General features: G+C 43.0%; 1 protein-coding gene across 2 annotated transcripts in view; it reads right to left on the bottom strand.

Annotated features, from left to right (window-relative positions):
• Positions 1-4,088: 4,088 nt before the first annotated feature.
• LOC125454117 (5'-AMP-activated protein kinase subunit gamma-1-like) overlaps positions 4,089-22,721 on the bottom strand; it is a 39,299-nt gene continuing 20,666 nt past the window's right edge. The window contains exons 9-13 of one of the 2 annotated variants that reach the window (XM_048534496.2): positions 22,486-22,651; positions 18,616-18,653; positions 15,474-15,620; positions 13,018-13,178; positions 4,089-4,417 (exon numbers count right to left, since the gene is read on the bottom strand). In XM_048534496.2, coding sequence (XP_048390453.1) covers positions 13,062-13,178; positions 15,474-15,620; positions 18,616-18,653; positions 22,486-22,651 — 468 coding nt within the window. In that variant the 3' untranslated portion in view covers positions 4,089-4,417; positions 13,018-13,061. The remainder of the gene's footprint in view (positions 4,418-13,017; positions 13,179-15,473; positions 15,621-18,615; positions 18,654-22,485; positions 22,652-22,721) is intronic. The other variant, XM_048534495.2, reaches the window with a different exon arrangement.

Below are 22,721 nucleotides of genomic sequence, written 5' to 3'. Positions count from 1 at the left end.
GAGGCTGACTTTCAATTTTGGATCTTATGAATTGAAATCTGGTCTAGCCCACATGTGACTCCAGACCCACAGCAATTTGGTTGATGCTTAACTGCTCTCTGGGGCAGTTAAGGAATGGAAATAACAGCTGGCATTGTCAATGATGCCCACATCTGTGAATGAATCAAAAAGCAAATTTAAATTCTAGTTGCTGTCAATGTGGGATTTATGTCTATATCCACATCTTCAAGGTATGAGTCTCTAAATCATTAGTCCAGTGATATTATCACTATCAGTTTAGGGGAGGCAATGGCCTAGTGGTATTAGTGCTGGGCTGTTAATCCAGAGACCCAGGTAATGCTCTGGGCACCTGATTTGAAACCTGCCACAGCAGATGGTGGAATTTGAATTCAAGATAAACCTGGAATTAAGAGTCCAGTAATGACCATGAACCCTCTAACAATTGTTGGAAAACTCCATCTGGTTCACTAATGTGCTTTAGGGAAGGAAACTGCCATCCTTACCTGGTCTGGCCTACATGTGACTCCAGACCCACAGCAATGTGGTTGATACTTAACTGCCCTCTGGGCAACTAGGAATAGGCAATAAATGCTGCCTGGTCAATGAGACCCTAATCCCATGAATGAATAAACAAAAAACTACACAAGTTGAGGCAAATAACAGAGACACATATGAGGAAGCATAGAAGAGAAAGTTCTGCTGATAAGTTTGTGATGAAAGGCTGAAGGCTTGGGAATGTCTAATCACTGGCATAGGCCAGTTGAGGACAAATGGCCTCTTTCTGTGGCCAGTCACAGGGAGAAAAGGTGAAGTGAGGTCAGTGTTGAGAGAAACATTAATATTTTACAAAACTGGCTGCCAAAAAACACGGGGAGTTTGTAACACTGCCGAACTTGTAAAATCCACCACCTTGATCCTGCATAGCACATCTGTTCCACAGGCTGTGTGCCATACATCTCCAGCTGATATGAATCACTGGCCTCTGAATCGGTCTCCCAAAGGCAAATGCTGAATCAGCTGCTCTCTGTTCAGGAGCCTGACTACTGATGCAAAGAGATGATGAAGGTTTCCTGTTGTGCCTTTTTCTCCCATCGTAGTTGAGTGCACTCTTGGGGGGTGCTACAACAAGACCTTGTCCCTCTTCTCAAGTAAACATGAAAAAAGGGCACATGCAGCAGGAGCAGGCCATTCAGCCCTTTGAGTCTGCTCTCCCATTCAATAAGACTGTGGCACTAACACAAAGAACACAGGTGTGTGGCATGATCACTACTTGTCCATCCAACAACCTCCACAAATCTGTTGCTATGAGCAAATTGGCAGCTGCATTTCAAAATACATCAATAGATTCCCTAAAGTGCAGGTAGAAGCCATTCACCCCTCAAGTCTGCTCTGACCCTAAGTGCATCCCACCCTAAACCTTGCATTTCCCATGCTAATCCATGTAGCCGACACATACCTGGACACTATGGGCAATTTAGCACGGCCAATCCACCCTAATCTGTGTTAGGAAACCGGACCGCCTGGAGGAAACCTACGCAGGCTCGGGGAGAATGTGCAAACTCCACAGTCGCCCGAGGCTGGAATTGGACCCGGGTCCCCTGCATTGTGCTAACCAGGAACAAGGTACCAAGTTTGACGATCATTTCAAGAGGGCTGGCATACAAGATGCTGAAGCTAACCACTGAGGCAGTGTTAAACACTGAGCCACCGTGCCACTTGGAATACGGGGATTATTAGCAAGGCCAGCATTTGCTTCCCAACCCTAACTGCCCCAGAACTGAGTGAATTGCTCATCCAATCCAGAGGGCAGCTCAGAATCGACCACATTGCTGTGAGTCAGGAGCCAGCTGTAGGCAAGACTAGTATACTTGGACAAACTGGTCCCTAAAAGACATCAGTGAACCAGATGGTTTTTTATAACAAATGGCACTAGCTTCATAGTCACTGGCTTTCAATTCCATACTTGTTAACAGCTTAAACACCTCCAGCTGCCAAGGCAAGACTTGAACTGAAGCCCCAAGAACTCAAAGCCTCAGAATGATACATCCGTAACATTGCCACATTAACCTTATAGAAACATAAAAAAACACGGGCAGGAGTACTCTGATCTGTCCTTTTCACCTGCTCAGCCATTCCATAAGAGCACAAAATGTAGAAGCAGAATTAGGCCATTCAGCCCATCAACTCGACTCCACCGTTTGATCATGGAATGATTAGAGCAGCAACATTACCCCATGCCACCATCTCATGATCAAAGATTCTACTTCCACCACCTTTTCAGAAAGAGAGCTTCATAGATTCACAACTCTCTGTGAGAAAAATAAATCTTCTCTTCTTTGTCTTAAATGGACAAGCCCTTATTGGATATTGGGATCAGGCTCTTTTTCAGCTAGAACAGATAGAATGATCTAATGGTCTCTTTCTATGCCATCATTCCAACAGGGAGGCGATGGTGTAGTGGTATTATCACTGGACTGTTAATCCAGAAACCCAGAGAACATTCTGGAACCCACGATCAAATCCTGCCACAGCAGATGGTGGAATTTGAATTCAATAAAAATATCTGGAATTAAGAATGTAATGATCATCATGAACCCAATGTCGATTGTCAGGAAAACCCCATCTGGTTCACTAATGCCCTTTAGGCAAAGAAAGTGCCATCCTTACCTGGTCTGGCCTCCATGTGACTCCAGACCCACAGCAATGTGTTTGACTCTTAACTGGCCTCTGGGTAATTAGGGATGGGTAATAAATACTGTCTAGCAATACTCCCGTTCTGTGAACAAATAAAGGGTAAAAAAAAAATACAGTTTTTTTAAATTCACCTATGGGACAAGGGCGTAGTTGGCTGAGCTGACATTCATTGCCTGTCTTTAAGTGCACCTTGAGATGGTGGTGGTGAGCTGCTTTCTTGAACCTCCACAGTCCACATGTTCTGGTTGACCCACAATACCCTTAGGAAGGGAATTCCAGCACTTTGACCCAGCAATGGTGAAGGAAATGATTTAACCGCTCTCAGCTCTTCAATATTACTAGCTTAACTTGGCAGCTGGGCCTGCCCCTCTGTCCATTCGACTGGGCTAGTGTCTAGTCTCAGCTCTGCACCTCCTCACTTTTGGGACAGATCTATAGCTTGTTACTCATAGCTATTTTCTAATCAACCTATTCAGAGATGTTGTCTCACACCTCTGGAGCAGAATGGTCTACTGGCTCAAAGGTAGGGACACTTCCACAGCACCACAAAATCCTTGGCTTGTTGCTTGCAGTTTTATTTACTTGATTTTCCTACCAACCTGTTCAGACATATTAACCACACACCTCTGCAGCAGGTCGGGCATGAACCTGGGCTTCCTGCTCCGGGGTAGGGGCACTACCACTGTGCCATAAGACGAAAGGGCTGGTTCAGAGATGATGTACACACCTCTAAAACAGGTGGGACTTGAACCTGGGCCACTACTATTATGTGGTGTACAGGCCCTTCAGCTTGTTACTTGAATGCCAGTTGTTATTAATTATATGCAAATGGTCAAATATAGTCATTGAACATTGATTGTGGTTTCATTGGAGCACACATAAAGATACACTTCACCTGTTAATTTGATTGAGCTTAGTTTAATTGACTTCAAAATTGCATGAAAAGACCCTTACTGAAATGATAATGGGGTTGCTTTAGGAGGAGTCTACTCAAAATGTTTCATTCTGAGAACAAATTTAAGACTGCATTAATGAAAAAGAAAAGGTTATGTTAAGATTGGCTCCAGTACTATCCTTCGCCAATTAGCTTTCAGGAATAGAACATGATATCTTAAGGCAAAGGATAGTCCCAGAGCCTATCTAGACTCAAGTCTTACAGTGATTTTGAGTGAACTGTAACATACACAGCCCAAATAATGTGGCAGGAGCCTGGTTGTCTCTCCCTTCATTTCATGACAGCAAAATAAATAGGTTTTTAATCTGACACATGGCTTCCTTGAGAAGATTTGTAGCGGCATGACAATGCTGCAGCTCCTGATTCAAACATGCCATTCAAGAGTTAAACAGCTTTGACAAACTGCATTCTGCTTCCAAAAATTCTGACTTCCTTTGTACACAATTATTTCACCTTAATTTCCTTCAAATAAAGTTATTAAAGCCCGAGTTACTAAAATAGCACAAATTGGAATCAAGCATTAATCAGTAAGCTGTAAATAAGGAATTAAATCCACTGATGTTTCTGCAGAACGTCCGTCCCATTGAGAATTTGAAAACGGAGTTGGCAAGTAAGACTGGCAACCAAAAGAAGCACCTTCTGGTCACTCCATCCATTCATACCCTTCTTCTCTGAGATCCACTTATATCTCATAAACTTGTGATCAGCTCTTTCCCTATGTAGCAATCCTTTGACCTTCAGACATGGTAAAGGAACTGGCATTAGCACCTAGAGGAACAAGCCAAAAGAAGTGAACAAAAAAATTTTGAGTCTCCATATTATATCACTGACGACTTTATTTACAAACATGGACATGATGGTTTGTAACTTTCCTGACCATGCCTCCCTGACTCAGATTATTATTGAAGCTTAGAACAGTAGAGCACAGAAGAAAGCCACTCAAGTCTACCCCAATATCATTTTTATAATATTTAAATTTGGGTTGTGAGTGTCGCTGGCTGGTCAGCATTTATTGCTCGTCCCTAGTTGCCCCTTGAGAAGATGGTGGTGAGCTGCCTTCTTGAACCACTGCAGTCCCCCTGCTATGGGTTGACCCACAATGCCATTAGGGAGGGAATTCCAGGATTTTGACCCAGCAACAGTGAAGGAATGGCAATATATTTTCAAGTCAGGATGGTGAGTGGTTTGGAGGGGAATTTGGAGGTGGTTGTGTTCCCATGTATCTGCTGCCCTTCTCCTTCTAGGTGGAAGTGGTCATGCATTTGGAAGGTGCTGTCTAAGGATCTTTTGTGAATTTCTGCAGTGCATCTTATAGATGGTACACACTGCTGCTACTGGGCATCAGTGGTGGAGGGAGTGGGCGTTTGTGGATGTGGTGCCAATCAAGTGGGCTGCTCTGTGCTGGATGGTGTCAAGCTTCTTGAGTGTTGTTGGAGCTGCACCCATCCAGGCAAGTGGGGAGTATTCCATCACACTCCTGACTTGTGCCTTGTGGATGGTGGGCAGGCTTTGGGGAGTCAGGAGGTGAGTTACCTGCTGCAATATTCATAGTGTCTGACCTGCTTTCCTGCTCTTTCCCCATATCCCTGTATCTATTCTCTTCATTAGTCATCCTTCCTAGGACAACAGGACTGATATGTGAAGAGAGACTGGGTCAGTTTGGACTGTATCCACTAGAGCTTAGATGAATGGGGGGAGGGGTATTTCATAGAAACGTATAAAATTCTAATACGACTAGATAGTGTAAATGCATGAAGGATGTTCCCAGTGATCAGGGAGAATGGAGCTAAGGGTTCCAGTCCTTTTCTACCTCCATCAACAATATATTTTTCTTATTTAGTTGTATCTCCACTTAAAGTGTAAGGAGGAGTTTGGGGTCATTGACTAGATGATTGGTTTGTGATGCAGAATGCTTCCAGCAGCATACGTTCAATTCCTACACCAACTAAAGTCATAATGAAAGAGCCTTCTTCTCAACCACTCCCCTCACCTGAAACCCAGTGACTCTCAGGTTAAATCACCATCAGTCATCTCTCTCTAAAGAGAGAGTAGCCCTAGGGTCTGGTAGGACAATGGCAACTTTGAAGGAGAATTTATAGGGGATTAGAGTTTTAGTTAGTAGTGTTATATGCTAGTGTTATCTCATATATGTTTATTTTTTTCAGTCAAATAACCATCTCTGTCTTCATCACCCCCCACCCCAGAAGGTTTATCATATTGATTCCTGAGACACAAGGCCAACTTACCAAGAGAGGCTGGATCAGTTTATTGGGGGATGTCACTAGCCAGGCCAGCATTTACTGCCTATCCTAAAGGACAGTTAAGCATCAACCGCATTCCTGTGGATCTGGAGTTACATTTAGCACAGCCTAAACAAGGATGCCAGTTTCCTTCTCTACAGGGCATTAGTGAACCAGATGGGTTTGTCGGACAATCAGCAATGGATTCAGGGTCATCATTAAATTCTTAATTCCACCATCTGCCGTGGTGTGATTTGAGCCCAGGTCCCCAGAACATTCCCTGGGCCTCTAGATTAACAGTCCAGCAATAATAAAGTCCCCTAATCAGGATAATATATACTGGAGTTGAGGAAGGTCACATTGAAATCTATAAAATTCTCATGGGATGAGACAGAGTAAACACAAGAAGAATGTTCCCAATGATTGGGGAGTACAGAACTAAGGCTCACAGTCTAAAGATATGGGGTAGGCTATTTAGGATGGAGATAAGGGGAATATTGTACATAAAAACATAGAAAGCAGGAGCTCATCTCAACTACTTTTATGACAAAAAAGTCTTCCAAAAAATATTTTTGAAACTGTGATTTATTTTAATTTTCTGATGGTTCCCCTCCAAGAATTTATATTTGCATCTGGCTCAAGCCTAAAGGCCTCTTTTGATCTGGGGGATTAGCAGCCCTAGATTCAGAACCTGTCTCAATTTAGTCTTTACCCCACAATATGTCTTAGTGTCCAACATAGAAAACCATCCTCTAATGCATCTGCATTGACACTTATCATGCATTAGAGAGCTTGCTTTCTGTTGAATTATTAGTTTGTCTGTGTATTATTATAAATAAGCTCACTCATCAATTGAGCACACACTTTATACTTGCAATTAGTCCAAGTCAATCACCATGCATTTCACTGAAGCAGTAAAGGCCTAATGTTACTGTTCTGCTAGCTCAGAAGTTTATTAATCACTGCAAACCATTTACAATGCAATAAGCAGGTTATCCCAGGACCTAGTTAAAGAAAATAAGGAAGGACGGGATTGGGGAAGATGGGTGGAATAATGATGGGAAGCACCATTTAATCCCCATTCTAATTTACACTCGCCAACCCCCACTAGTTCCCATGTCCCTGCAGAACGCCCACCACTCTCCAAATATTTTGCAACAGGGCAAGTCTAAATGAGAAACTGAAACAGAAAATGCTGGAGTAGCTCAGGGGTCTGGCAGCATCTGTGGAGAGGGAGACAGAATTAACATTTCAATAACAATAAACGTCTTGGGGAATGTTGCCAAATAAAGAGACCTTGAGATGCAGGTTCATAGTTTCTTGAAAGTGAACTTGCAGGCAGACAGGGTGGTGCAGATACACTCGCCTTTAGTGGTCAGTGCACTGAGTATAGGACTTGAGGTCTCATGTTGTGGCTGTATAGGACATTGGTGAGGTCACTTTTGGAATACTGCGTTCAATTCTGGTCTCCCTGCTATATGAAAGGTGTTGTTAGATTTGAAAGGATTCAGAAAATATTTACAAGGATGCTGCTAAGGTTGGAGGATTTGTGCTTTAGGGAGTGCCCAAACAGGCTAGAGCTATTTTTCCTGGAATATCAGAGGCTGAGGGGTGACCTTGTAGAGGTTTATAAAATTACGAGGGGCATGGATGGCATGAATGGTCAAGGCCTGTTCCCCAGGGTATGGGGAGTCCAAAACTAGAGGGAATAAGTTTATGTTGAGAAGGGAAATACTTAAAAGGGACCTGGGCAGGCAACCTTTTCACGAAGAGGGTGGTGTGTGTATGGAACGAGCTGCCAGAGGAAGTGGTGGAGGCTGGTACAGTTACAACATTTAAAAGGCATCTGGATAGGATTGTGAATAGGAAGAGTTTAGAGGAATGTGGGCCAAACGCTGGCAAATGGGACTAGATTAATTTGGGATATCTGGTTGGCATGGGTGGGTTGGTCTGAAGGGTCTGTAACCAGGCTGTACATCTTCATGACTCCAAGTCTTATTTGACTCTTCTTCAAAACTGGTATTTCTCCAACATTGTGTTTATTTCAGATTTCCAGCATCCACAGTATTTTGTGGTTATCAGGGCAGAAATAAGATAGACATATGAACATAGGCAATGGGGAATAAGTTTGAAGATCTTAATAAGAAATGTATGGGTGCCAGGGCTATGGATAATACCCTGCAGCCCTGACTGACAGATAATTTTAAACACATTGAGGTTTCATTTCTTTATTCTTTCATGGGATGTGGATGTCACTGGCAAGGCCAGCATTTGTTGCCCATCCCTCAATGTCTTTGAACTGAGTGGTTTGTTCTTCCATTTGAAAGAACAGTAAAGAGTCAACCACATTATTGTGAGTTTGGAATCACATGTAGACCAGACCAGGTCAGGATGACAGATTTCCCTCCATAAAGGGCACTAATGAACTAGCTTTTCCTGATAGTTGTCTTATGATCATCATTAGGCTCTTAATTCCAGGTTCTTTTTATTGAATTCAAATTGAACGCAGGTCCCCAGAACATTAGCTAAGGACCTCTAGTGCCTAAATTCCCAAATGTTCATGAGCAACAATGTAAAGAAATAGCTAGAGTGAATAAGGTTTTGGTTTGCATTTACTGAACTATTGACTATAAATCAAAGCATCTTTTGTTCACAAAAGCTTAGCCTGACCACAGTCAGAAGGATGTGCCAAGTATGGGTCTCTTCACACAGTAACTGAGTTTTGGAGAGTGTACAGAGTAAATGTCCAGACTCAATCCCTGCTTGAGGCACCTCATTTATGAAGATAGGCTCAAAAGGCTGGCATTATATAGGAAATATAGACACAGATCTGATCAAGGTGTTTACAAGTTGAGAAAGGGATTAGACTATGTTCACATTGACATCTAGTTTCATCTAAATAGATCAGGGAAGAAGAGAGATCACAATTTTTAAGTCATACACATTGAGATCTTATGTTAGATATAAGGAGGTGGTTTCATTCCCAGAGAACAGTGAACTTGTGGATAAGATTCATGGAATTCCTTGAGGTGAGAGCTGGGTCTATTCCGAGTGAGAACCACCTTAGCTAACAGGTAGGAGCCTGGAAACATCGTTAAAGACCAGGATACTCTTCCAGAATGGATTTGTTCTAGAGAGTTTGAGCAGAGGTTACCCGATTTTCTTTTCTTCCTGATTGGAGTTGGATTTTACTTTGAGTTGTTGCCTTTTCTGGATCACATGGATTTGTGTAAGATGGGAAATGTGCAGACTGTGATTCACACAGTTTGATAGCACACAGGGACCTGAGATAGGTGAGTCAATGGCCTGGGATTCTGCAGGAATTTAAGGTTGATCTCTGTGTCAGCCCTTGGAATAATAAATCATTGACAAAAGAATGTTTTTAAAACATTTTCTTTGGATAGTTTTAAAGTCAGGAAGTATATGAAGTGTCCAATCAGGTACAGGAGACTCAGTTCACTTTCTGATTGGTTGATAGATGACAGCATGTCATGGCAGTGACCATTTGAACAAGTGTAGAGGTGGAGCAAGGTCTGGAGGCACAGTGGATTCTACCAGGAATAATCCAATCAGAATTAACAACGTTAACCAGCATCCTCACCACCATTGGTTGTCAGAAGAGGATCCCTTCAGAGATCATTCCTCAGACATTAAACAAAAATGTCATTTAAATGTTTCAGGGTATTGACAATTTTGCAATGAGATGAAAACTGCTTACTCAATGACTTTCCAAAAAAGCCAAATCAAATCAATTAATCATTACTGTTCATGCAGTCTTTGCTTCTTTCTTTTTAGTTATTCATTTATGTGGGTGTTGCTGACTGTGCCAGCGTTTATTGCCCATCCCTAGTTGCCCTTGAGAAGGTGTTGGTGATCTGCCTTCATGAACCACTGAAGTCCACCTGCTGTGGGTTGGCCCACAATGCCCTTAGGGAGGGAATTCCAGGATTTTCACTCAGTGACAGTGAAGGAACAGTGATATCTTTCCAAGTCAGGATAGTGAGTGGCTTGGAGGGGAAACTAGCAGCTGGTGGTGTTTCCATGGGTCTGTTGCCCTTGTCCTTCTAGATGGTAATGGTCATGGGTTTGAAGGTGCTGCCTGAGGATCTTTGGTGAATTTCTGCAGTGCATCTTGTAGATAGTACACACTGCTGCTACTGAGCGTCGTGGTGGAGGGTGTGGATCCTTGTGGATGTGGTGACAATCAAGGGGGCTGCTTTGTCCTGGATAGTGTTGAGCTTCTTGAGTGTTGTTGGAGCTGCATTCATCCAGGGAAGTGGGGAGTATTCCATCCCACTCCTGACTTGTGTCTTGTAGATGGTGGACAGGCTTTGGGGAGTCAGGATTGAGTTAATCGTCGCAGCATTCCTAGCTTTTGGCCTTCTCTTGTAGCCACTGTTTATATGGTGAGTCCACTTGAGGTTTGGTCAATGATAGTCCTCAGGATGTTGATAGTGGGGGACTTAATGATGGTAACACCATTGAATATCAAGGACTGGTAGAAAGATTATCTTTCATTGGCCTGGCATTTGTGTGGTGCAAATGTGACTTGCCACTTGTCAGCCCAAGCCTGGATATTGTCCAGATCTTGTTGCATTTGAACACAGACTACTTCAGTATCTGAAACCGCGAATGGCACTGAACACTGTGCAACCATCAGCAAACATCCCCACTTCTGACCTTATAAGGGAGGGAAGGTCATTGATAAAAATGGTTGTGCCTGGGACACAATCCTGAGGAGCTCCTGCTGAGGTGTCCTGGAGCTGAGATAATTGACCTCCAACAACTACGACCACCTTCCTATGTGTCAGATCTGACTCCAACAGCCGGAGAATTTCCCCCCGATACCCATCAATTCCAGTTTTGCTCGGGTGCCTTGATGTCACACTCGGTCAAATGCAGCATTGATGTCAAGGGCTGTCACTCTCACCTCACCTCTCCTGTCCATGTTTGAACCAAGGCTGTAATGAGATCAGGAGCCGAGTGGCCCTGGCGGAACCCAAACTGGGCGTCACTGAGCAGGTGATAATGCGAACTGCAGATGCTGGAGAATCCAAGGTAACAAAGTGTGGAGCTGGATGAACACAGCAGGCCAAGCAGCATAGGCCCAAAATGTCAGCTTTTGTGCTCCTGAGATGCTGCTTCGCCTGCTGTGTTCATCCAGCTCCACACTTTGTTATCACTGAGCAGGTTATTGTTGAACAGGTGCTGCTTGATTATTCATCCATGGGATGAGGACATCACTGGCTAGACCACATTCATTGTCCATTCCTATTTGCCCAGAGGGTAGTTAAGAATCAACCACAGTGCTGTGGATCTGGACTCACATCTAGGCTATACCAGGTAAGGATGGCAATTTCCTTCCCTAAAGGACCTTAGTGAATTAACTTTCTTTAATGGCCAATAGTTACCTAGTGATTTGAAATGTGCCTCTCAGGCTTTGTTTTGTCAAGTTTCTTTTGAAAGCAAGTGTTGTAAGCTTGGAGCCAAGCTGTATCTCTGATGCAGCTTGAAGGGGTGGCCTTACTTCCACTCCTACTCTTATGGTCTGATAGTCTTATGGGCAGGCTTTGTGGAGTCAGGATTAAGTTAATCGTCGCAGTATTCCTAGCTTTTGGCCTGCACTTGTAGCCATTGTGTTTATGTGGTGAGTCCACTTGAGGTTTGGTCAGTGATAGCCCTCAGAATGTTGATAGTCGGGGATTTAGTGATGGTAACGCCATTGAATGTCAAGGAGTGCTGGAAAGATTGTCTTTCATTGGCCTGGCATTTGTGTGGTGCAAATGTGACTTGCCATTTGTCAGCACAATATTGTCCGGATCTTGTTGCATTTGAACACAGACTACTTCAGTATCTGGAAGCCATGAATGACATTGAACACTGTGCAACCATCAGCAAACATCCCACAGAATTATGGCTTTAGGTTTAGCTTTCAGCATTTAAAAGGGTCTTGAAAGTGAATGTAGAAGCTATTTCTCCTCTCTCTGTTACAGCTAAAAGCTGGGGGTTCTCTTCCTGCTGCTAGAATCACATGTGATAGAATCTGTTTTACTGGACTTCCCTTTGCCAAGGGTGTGTTTACGAAATGATACCATATTGGAACAGCTGTTGTTTAGTAGCTAATGGTCTGTATACTTTCATATTTTCCAGTAGAGTTAAGTTATTCCAATTCTTTTTTCTTTTGTTTGTATTTTAAATATTGTGTAAAAATAAAGTGTGTTTTATTTCAAGCTTGGTAATTTGATCAATCAAGTTGGATCCAGAACACAATGTGTTTAAAATAAGAAAACGTTGGGGTTTAAGTTATCTTCCTTGGTATATTTAGATGAGTTTGGTTTGGCCCATAACAATAATCACCACTAGGCTAACTCTCTCTTTCCAATTTTTAGTAAATTTAAATTTTAACAATAATGGGATTGGAGTCCACATTCCCCAGAACATTATCCTTCGATCCTGGATAGCCAACCAATGATTTTGCCTCTATACCACTGTCTCCTCATAGATGTCATTGATGTATTCATGATCATGAGATTATTCAGACTGGAAGGGTATCAGATGATAGTCTTCCAAACAGTTTTTTCCTTGCCTTATCCAGTGTCCATTTGCAGCCACCTAAGGAGGGTACATAAATTTCAGCAAGGTTTTTCACAAGCGAAGGGAGAGTTACTTTGGGGTTTCCACATTTACTGGTGGGAATTTCTTCTGGCTTGCACATGTACTGGAGGAATATTCTGAGGGTTGGGCTTGTGTATTATGACCTGTCTCACAAAGCGATTCAGGTCCTAAAGTGTCCATCCACTCTTCCAACCCCCAAACTGTACACAACCTGTCACAGCTGTTAACCAAAGACATTGTGCAGAAGCTATATCTGTTGGTAAGGGCCAAAGCTCTCCATTTACAGAATGTGCAGCCAGGTCAAAATAAAATGCAGTGTGGATTCCTACTCTTTGCAAGAGTCCATGCAATTTCTGGGCAGGAGTTTACTATTGGAAACTGGAGATGCATGGAAATGAACTGCATTGTATATTATACATTGCGTATTTGGTCTGCAGTCAACCAGAGCTGATTCCTTGTCATCACTCGAGTGCAGCCAGATCAAGCCCATGAGACAAGCAGCTCACTACCTACCTGAATCAGTCTAGAATAAGACAGAAGAGGAGACTTGTGAGTGCTCAGGAGTCAAGAGCATTTATACCTGCTGGAGACAAGACCAGTGCTTGGAGCATATCAGACAGTGAGACAATCCCTTGCACAACATCTTCTTCATTTACCAATACCAATCGATGAACCTGAGGAAAAAGACAAAGAGGCAGTTGAGGGAGGAGAAGCAAAGAAATGTCACTTCTTCATCCATCTTAGCCAGTATGCTGAGCTTCTGTGAGGTCTTTTTGTAAAGCAGGATCGGACCTACCAAAGGAGGTCCTTTACTAATGTAATAAGAACATAAAAACTAGGAACAGGCCATTCAGCCCCTCAAACCTGCTCTGCTATTTAATACAATATTCTATCTATCTCCTCCGTAAATCTCATCAATGCCCCAGCATCAACCACACTCTGGGGTAGTGAATTTCAAAGATTCACAACCCTTTGAGAGATGTAATTCCTCTTAATACCTGCTTTAAATCTGGCATCCCTTATCATAAAAATATAACCTCATAGAGTCATAGAAATATACATTGCGTTAACAGGCTCTTCGGTCCAACGAGCTCATCCTGACCAGGAATCCTCAACTAATCTAGTCCCATTTGCCAGCATTTGGCCCCTATCTCTCATTTTAGCATGCTCCATCCCCTGGTGTACATTACTTCAGGTTTACAAATCACTGGTTAGGGATTAGCATAGGGCACAACCACTGGGAAGGACGGCTAAGCACTGGAGAGGGTACTAAAGAAACTTACTAGAATGGTCCAAAGGCTCAGGTATCTTCTGATCTATAGAGAGACAGTGAGAAACTGGAAATGCTCTCTAAGACAGAAGATAGCAAAGGGGACATTTATCAGAGGTGTTCAGAATGATGAGGGGTTTTGATGGACGATCAAGTGAAACAAATGCATTGACATGAGAATCAGTTACTTGGCATACAGTTAAGATCAATGGTATAAAAACCAATGGTTACTTTCAAATGAGGAACCATCTTTCAGTATTTAATCACATTAATGCAATTCTTTCAATCCTTATCACAGCATTATCACTGAATACAAAGAGGCCATTCAGCCATTGTGCATGCATCTCTAGACCTTTTGGTCAGACTCCAACCTTTAACTCACTTCAAGGTAGCAGTTATTTGGTATGCACATGCTCAAATACCCATGATGAGACTCCAGCCTGTAACTCACAATCAGGCACCTTTTATTTTACATATAAACCACTCTGAATTCCTCAATTACATTCCAGTCTGTAAATCACCCTTGCGCCTCTGCTATTCTATTTATAAAGAGCACAGCACAAGAGGCATGGTGGTTCTCTTTGGAGGGTTGGTGTGGACTTGATGGGCCGATAAGCCTGCTTCTCCACTACAGGGATTCTATAATTAGATTCCAGTCTGTAACTCACTCCCATGTATCTGCTATTCTATATACAAATCCTCCAAATTCCTTAATCAGATTCTTCTCTATAACTCACTCCCAGCTGTCTGTTGTTTTATATATAACCACCTGAACGTCTCAATTATATTCCAGTCTGTAACTCACACCTCTCTTACGTAGTACTATAGAAACATAGAAGATAAGGAGCAGGAGAGGGCCATTCAGCCCTTCGAGCCTGCTCCACCATTCTTCATGATCATAGCTGATTGTCCAACTCAATAGCCTAAACCTTCTTTTTCTCCAAAAACATTGATGTCCAAGCACTAAGTATAGTTGTCTCTTGAATACGTTCAATGTTTTGGCATCAACTACTTCCTGTGGTAATGAATTCCACAGCCTCACCACTCTTTGGGTGAAGAAATGTCTCCTCATCTCCGTCCTAAATGGTCTACCCCAAATCCTCAGACTGTGACCCCTGGTTCTGGTCACACCCACCATCAGGAACATCCTCCCTGCATCTACATATACCACCCCAATCCCGTCAATTAGATTCCAGTCTATAACTCACTCCCAGTATCTGTTTATATATAGATAGATTCCAACATACAAACTGTGAATCACCTGAACAGATTTCAGTTCCTTGCTCATTCTCGGGCATCAACCGTTCTATTGATAAAAACTGTTGAAATACTGCTGCCTTACAGCACCAGGGTTTGATTCCAGCCTCGGGCGACTGTCTGTGTGGAGTTCGCATATTCTCCCTGCGTCTGCAAGGGTTTCCTTCGGGTGCTCAGGATTTCGCCCAGAGGCCAAAGATGTGCAGGCTACTTGGATTGGCCATGCTAAATTGTCCCACAAGAGGGATGTGTAGAATGGGTGGATTAGCCATGCGAAATGCGGGGTTACAAGGTTAGGGTAGGTTGGAGGGACTGGGTGAGAGGGGCAGTACAGACTTGATGGGCCGAATGGCCACACTGTAGAGATTCAATGGTTCTATATTGTCTCCTAAACCATTCATGATGAATAGGGTGAAGAAACCCTGAGTCATTGGGTACTTGCCTCATGTTTGACAAGACGCTCAATAATGACTTCCAGTGTCTCGTGCCCGTAACATTTGAGGACATTTTCAAAGCAATGCCATCGCTGCTGTAGTGACTCTTTCACACTGACATCCAGGTTATTGTAAGCCTTCTGTGCAGCAAGATTCTGGAAAAAGGATAAAGAATATTTGACAGTGTTGGCCAGGTTTAATCACTCTATTTAATCACCAGCCACCATTTACCTTCCTGTCTCCAATTACAGCTCCATCAGTCTACTCTCAGTCATCAGGGGCCGAATGGAAAATGCACTTACGGCTCTCTGACCTCCAGTTTGAGTTCTGCCAGGGCCACTTGGCCCCTGACTTCATTACAGCCTTGGGCCAGGCATGGACAAAAAGGAAGACAACGCCCTAGTAGTGCATTGCTAAATGAGGCCTAGGTTCAAAGTCCTCCGTGGCAGAGGATGGTATCTGAATTCAGTAAAAACCTGGAATTAAGAGTCTAATGATGACTATAAAACTGGGGAAAACCCATCGAGTCCATTCATGTCCTTTAGGGAAGGAAACTGTGAGGTCCATACTTGGTCCGGCCTATCTGTGACTCCAGAACCGCAGCGATGTAGCTGACTCTTAACTACCCTCTGGGCAATTAGGGATGGACATTAAATTCTGGCCTAGCCAGCAGTGCCCACGTCCTGTGAATGAGTTAGAAGAGAAGCTGAATTTCAGCGAAGAGGCGAGAGTGAGTGCCCTCCATGTCCAGGCCGCACTTAATTATGTTTGGCGTCGCGGAGCCCAGTCTGGATGGTAATTGAGGGGAGGTCTCTTCACTACTTAGAGTCATGTCTAACACAAAGGCTGTAGTTGTTGGATGCCAATCATCCTCAGTCATGTGACTTTAGTGTGGCGTTGTTACTCAGGAGCAAACACAAATAAAAAGCTGGCCTCAACAGTCAGATTTAATACCAGCTAAAAGGCTGCTTTAGGAAGAGTAAGTCGATCCAGCCCATGTCCTCAACCTGGCACCAAGGACAAGGAGTAAAATCTTGCACAGAGGTGATAATTTCCAAAATTTTCAAAATATCCCAATTATATTGACAAGCATATAGAAAGTTTCTTTAAATTTACTCCATTCTAGCTAATTCTATTCTATTGCCAAGCAGTCTAGGTCAGCAAGTACATACATCAGTTACAAAAACCAGTAATCTCAAAAGAAAATCTTTCATGTATTTACTTCCTTCCAACAGCTTTGCAGCCAAAAGTAGTTTCTGTTGATGGTAATTTATTCACTGCAAAATCCCACAAACAACAATGAGTTTAATCACCAAGTTTTTCTTTAATGACGTTCTGTTTGGTTGAGGGTTAAGTGTTAGTCGGAGCACTCAGGAGAGTTTCTTGCTGTCTTCAAATCCTTGCAAACCCCACCTTGAGAGGACAGATGATGCCTCAGATGAACATCTTATACAAAACACAGCACCTCAGACTGAGCAGCATTCGCACTGTGCTGCATTGGAGTGTCAGTCTGAACTTAATGCTCATGGGGTTTAAATATAAAATGTTCTGATTCAGATGCTGAAGCATTAGAATCAATGAACATATGTGTAGTAAATGCTCTTACTGTGACCATAACTTATATATTGGGCAACCTCCTGAATTCTCTTCAGCAAAAACAAGCTAAAGATTTCACCTAAAATTCTCACCCTTGTTTCCAAATACTGCCATGGCCTCACCCCTGCCAACCTCTGTGAATTCCTCCAACCTTACAATCCTCCAAGGTCATCAAAATCCTCTAACATAGTCAAAACTTTCGAATTTCTTCCCTAAACCTCTTCACCTCCTTCTCTACCTTTAAGGCACTTCTTAAAAGCTTACCACTTTGTCCAAGCTTTTGATCACTTGCCTTCATATTTGCATAAGAATACGAGAAACTGGAGCAGGAGTGGGCCAACTGGCCCTCCGAGCCTGCTCTGCCATTCAATAAGATCATGGCTGATCTTTTCAACAAAACCCGAAAGAACTGCAGATGCTGTTCATCAGGAACAAAACCAGAAGTAGCTGGAAAAGCTCAGCAGGTCTGGCAGCATCTGGGAAGGCAAAATCAGAGTTACTGTTTCAAGTCCGGCGACTCTTCCTCAGAACTGAGGCTTCCATAAGATCTCCTCTCATTCTTCTAAATTCCAATGAGCATGGTTGTTCATGGCTAATCTATTCATGGGCTCAGCTCCACTTATCCATCTGTTCACCATGACCCTTAATTCCTTTACTGTTCAAACATCTATCTGACTTTGCCTTAGAAAAATTCAACAAGATGGCCTCAACTGGCCAGGGAATTCCACAGATTCACAACCCATTGGGTGAAGAAGTTCCTCCTCAACTGAGTCCTAAATCTGCACCCCCTTATTTTGAGGCTGTGCCCCCTAGTACTAGTTTCACCCACCAATGTGAACAATCTCTCTGCTTCTATCTCATTTATTCCCTTCATAAATTTATAGGTTTCGAAAAGATGTCCTCTTATTCTTCTGAATTCCAATGTGAGTAGTCCCAGTCTACTCAATCTCTACTCATAAGCCAACCCTCTCTTCAACTGTGGAATCAAGCTAGTGAACCTCCTCAACACCCCATCCAGTGCCAGTCCATCCTTCCTCACATGAGGAGACCAAAACTGTATACTGTACTCCAGGAGTGGCCTCACTAGCACCCTGTACAGTGGCAGTATACCCTCCCTATTTTTAAACTCCATCTCTTTCGCAATGATGGACAATATTCCATTTGCTGCCTTAATTACCTGCTGCACCTACAATTCAAAGTTTTGTAATTCATGCACAAGGACACGCAGGTGCCTCTGCACAGCAGCATGCAGCAACTTTTCACCACTTATATTGCTTTATGGGCTCGGCCTCACATTTTGTTTGGTTTTTGCTCCTGCGAAGCACCTTAGAACATTTTACTGTCTTAAAGCTGTCATACAAGTGCAGGTTATTGTTGTTTCACATATGGGCCATCAATCACTAAAAACTCCTTGGAAAGCAGTAAGGTTCATTTTGGTCAAATTGCAAACTCTGAACACAGGACAGGACCCAATTACTGTAGGATTAGTTCCTAATTACTGTAGGATTAGACCCAACAAGTGTGGACCTTACTGTTGAGATCTCCATTACTTACTATCGCATCAAATCGTGAGTAGAGATTCACAACTTTACCTGGAATAAAAGGAAAAGTAAATCAGAAAGTGATCACTGTACTACAAACTAGTGAAAGCAGAGTCATGGCAACAGATCATAATCCTGAATTTCTTACAGAGGTTTTTGAACTTCTAAGTGCAACATGTGTCTCTTAAAAAAAGACTATAAGCCAAAAGATGACTGAGGATTAAATTCATTTGTGTCTAATATCCCTCTATGGATTCCACTGAGTCTTGAGAAGCATTATGGAATGTCACACTTGACAAGTGTCAAAGAACCTTGAAACAGCAACACTTCAAATAGAGAGATACCATTCAGAAAACTGAAGAGGGATCTCCTATGGGCTGCTTTGCAGGCTGTTGACGTGAGTTTCTTTATTTTTCTTATTTTATTCATTCACGGCATGAGGGTGTCACTGACCAGGCAGCATTTATTGCCCATCCCTAATTGCCCAGAGGGCAGTTTAGAGTCAACCACATTGCTGTGGGTCTAGATTCACATGTAGGCCAGACCAGGTAAGGACGGCAGTTTCGTTCCCTAAAGGGCATGAGTGAACCACTTGGGTTTTTCCTGACAATTGATTCATGGTCATCATTAGATTCTTAATTCCAGGTATTTTTACTGAATTCACATTCCACCATCTGCCGTGGTGGGATTCAAACCTGGGTCTCCAGAACATTATCTGGGTCTCTGGATTAAAAGTCCAGCGAGAATACCACTGGGCCATTGCCTCCCCTTAAGGTGTGGAAAGGCAGTTTGGGAAGACTTGCTTGGGTTTTAACTTTCCAGGAATATATAAGAAAGGAAGTTGTTAAAAACAATTGCAAACTTTGGTCAGGCAGCATCAGAGAAGGAGCAGGAAAGTTAATGTTTTGGATCGGGACCCTTCTTCAGAAATGGGTCCCAACCCGAAAAGTCAGCTGTCCTACTCATCTGATGCTGCCTGGCCTGCTGTGCTCCTCCAGCTCCACATTGTATTATCTCTGACTCCAGCATCAGCAGTTCTTATTATCTCTGCAAACCTTGGTCACTGTGTACTGGTGTGCTACAGAGCAAATGTGCCAGTGTGCCAGTTTTTGATTAAAGTTCCACTGTGTTAAACTGCATGATGAAGAGGCACAGCTGAGAACTTACGCTGGACATCCTGCATGTGCAGGTAAAAAGAAATTTAAAGAGTAGAAATAGTTGGAAAAGCTCAGCTCCCAGACCTGCCATTTATAGTTTTGATTCTGATTTGCAGCATCCACAGTTCTTCTAGTTATTAAAAAGAAATGAAGCCTCTTTCTCTCTCTGACTGCTGAAAACACATTACCAGCAAAGCCCTGATTTAAGGAAACTGGGCAAACTCCTTTCAGCTAACTGCAGAGCCAAGAATTTCCAAACAACTGCTCAACTACCAAGTAAGAAATATCAGAATCGCCCATCCAGTGGCACCAAACCTTCACAATCTTCATCACAAACAAGACAAAAGCTGCTTTTTTTTTGGACTCGCTTTACATTTCTATTCCACATGTATGTGCATCACATCTTGTTACTTTTTTTTGCAAGTTTTAACATAAAAATCTCACTATTTCTTTAACTTAAGCCAAACTATAAACTGGATCTTTTTAAAGCATTACTAGAGTTGGGATTGGTAAAGGTGTCTATGAGGAGACGGAATTTTTTAAAATGAAATAAAAACAAAATACGGCAGATGCTGGAAATCCGAAATAAGTCAGAGCATTAAGTTAGTTTCTCTCTCCATAAAGACCAGCTGAGTTTCTCCAGCAATTTCTCTTTCCTCTTAATTTCAAATTAATCTTGTTGTGACCCACCAGGAGAATGGTAGGAGAGCCAGTTTACCCCATTTGCCTGGGAACACAACCATTTGGAGGTATCCCATTGGAATTCTAATGAACTAGGAACCTCTCCCTGGACACTGGCTGAAACAGCAGGTATATGAACGCAAGTATATCTGGGTTTTTTAAATCTCTGTAACAATATAGTGTTGCAATCTTGTGCTTACAAACTCTTCAGCCTTGCACAAGCATTAATAGATGACTATGCTGTAGGCTCTGTTTAGATTAGATTAGATTCCCTACAGTGTGGAAACAGGCCCTTCGGCCCAACAAGTCCACACTGCCCCTTGAAGCATCCCACCCAGACCCATCCCCCTATAACTCACACACCCCTGAACACTACGGGCAATTTAGCATGGCCAATCCACCTAACCTGCACATCTTTGGACTGTGGGAGGAAACCCACGCAGACACGGGGAGAATGTGCAAACTCCACACAGACAGTCGCCTGAGGCGGGAGTTGAACCCGGGTCCCTGGCGCTGTGAGGCTGCAGTGCTAACCACTGAGCTACCGTGCCACCCTTTACTTTAAGATCTGTTTCAAGGTTGACCAGAGAACAGATTTCTTACAGAAGCGAAATAACTATTGCCATAAGAAAGCATACCGCCACTGCTTCACAATATAAGCTTTCTTTCATAGGTCAGTGCATTGAGTACAAGAGTTAGGAAGTCATGTTACAGCTATACAGGACATTGGTTAGGCCACTTTTGGAATAACGCATGCAGTTCTGGTCTCCCTGCTTCAGGAAACCTGTCATAAAACTTGAAAGGGCTCAGAATAGGCTGGGGCTACTTTCTCTGGAGAATCGGAGGCTGAGCGATGACCTTGTAGAGGTTTATAAAATCATGAGGGGCATGGATAAGTTAAGCAGACAAGGTCTTTTCACTAGGGTGGAGGAGTTCAAAATTAGAGGGCATACGTTTAAGGTGAGAGGGGAAAGATTTAAAAGCGACCTAAGCAGCAACCTTTTCACACAGAGGGTGGTGCGTGTGTGGAATGAGCTGCCAGAGGAAGTGGCGGAGGCTGGTATAATTACAGCATTTAAAAGGTGTCTAGTTGGGTACATGAATAAGAAGGGTCTAGAGAGATATGGGCCAAATGCTGGCAGATGAGACTAGATTTATTCAGGATATCTGGTCGGCATGGATGAATCAGACTGAAGTATCTGTTTCTGTGCTGTACATCTCTATGACTCTACGGCATGCTGGAGGCTATGTTAATAATGACTGTAAATCACATGTTCTAAATCCTGGTTGCATGATCATTAGTATGTTTTCTCTTAAACTGATATCACAACATGGAGAACTGTGTACAGTTTTGGTCTCTTTATTTGAGAAAGGATGTACAGGCATTGGAGGGGGTACAGAGGAGGTTCACTAGGTTGTTCTGGAGTTGAGAGGGTTGGCTTTTGAGGAGAGATTGAGTAGACTGGGGCTACACTCATTGGAGTTTTAAAAAATGGGGGAGGGCGTTATAGAAACATCTAAAACTATAAAGGGAATAGCTAAGATAGAAGCAGGGAGGTTGTTCCCATTGGCGGGTGAAACCAGAACAAGGGGGCACAGCCTCAAAATAAGGGGGAGCAGATTTGAGTTGAGGAGGACTTTCTTCACCCACAGGGTTGTGAATCTGCGGAATTCCTGCCCAATGAAGCAGATGAGGCTTCTTCATCAAACATTTTTAAGGCAAAGATAGATAGATTTTTGAACAGTAAAGGAAATAAGGGTTATGGTGAGCAGGTGGGTTAGTGGAGCTGAGTCCATGAAAACATCAGCAATGATTTTATTGAATGGCAGAGCAGGCCCAATGAGCCGGATGGCCTACCCCTGCTCCTATTCCTTTTGTTCCTGTATAGTCCGAAACCTTAACTCTGATTTGTCTTCACAGATACTGCCAGACATGCTGAGATTTTCCAGCAACTTCTGTTTCAATTCCACTCTCTGTTGTTTGTCCTGGGCCACTATTTATTCCCATCCTGCTCACTCCTATCCTGTACCTTCCTTTTACTTACTCAGCTTGTTCACCACCGGAAGAGCAGACACTCTTCGTGCCACAAAGATCCCAAGTGCTTCATAAACTGATGATGTCTCCTCAATCACAGCTACATCCTCGTAAGTCCCAATTGCAAGCTCTTGTAATGTCTTCTTCATAAAGCTTGGCTTGGGCAGCTTTGAGGCCTGGAAGGAAATGGAATTGGGCAGAGAGATCAATGAAATGAGTTTCGTCAGAATAAACGCAAAAATTCAA

The sequence above is a fragment of the Stegostoma tigrinum genome, chromosome 7 (genome assembly GCF_030684315.1).
Source record: "Stegostoma tigrinum isolate sSteTig4 chromosome 7, sSteTig4.hap1, whole genome shotgun sequence".
Classification (NCBI taxonomy): domain Eukaryota; kingdom Metazoa; phylum Chordata; class Chondrichthyes; order Orectolobiformes; family Stegostomatidae; genus Stegostoma; species Stegostoma tigrinum.
Note: the sequence above shows the minus strand (reverse complement) of the source record. Positions and strands in the feature narration are given on the sequence as shown.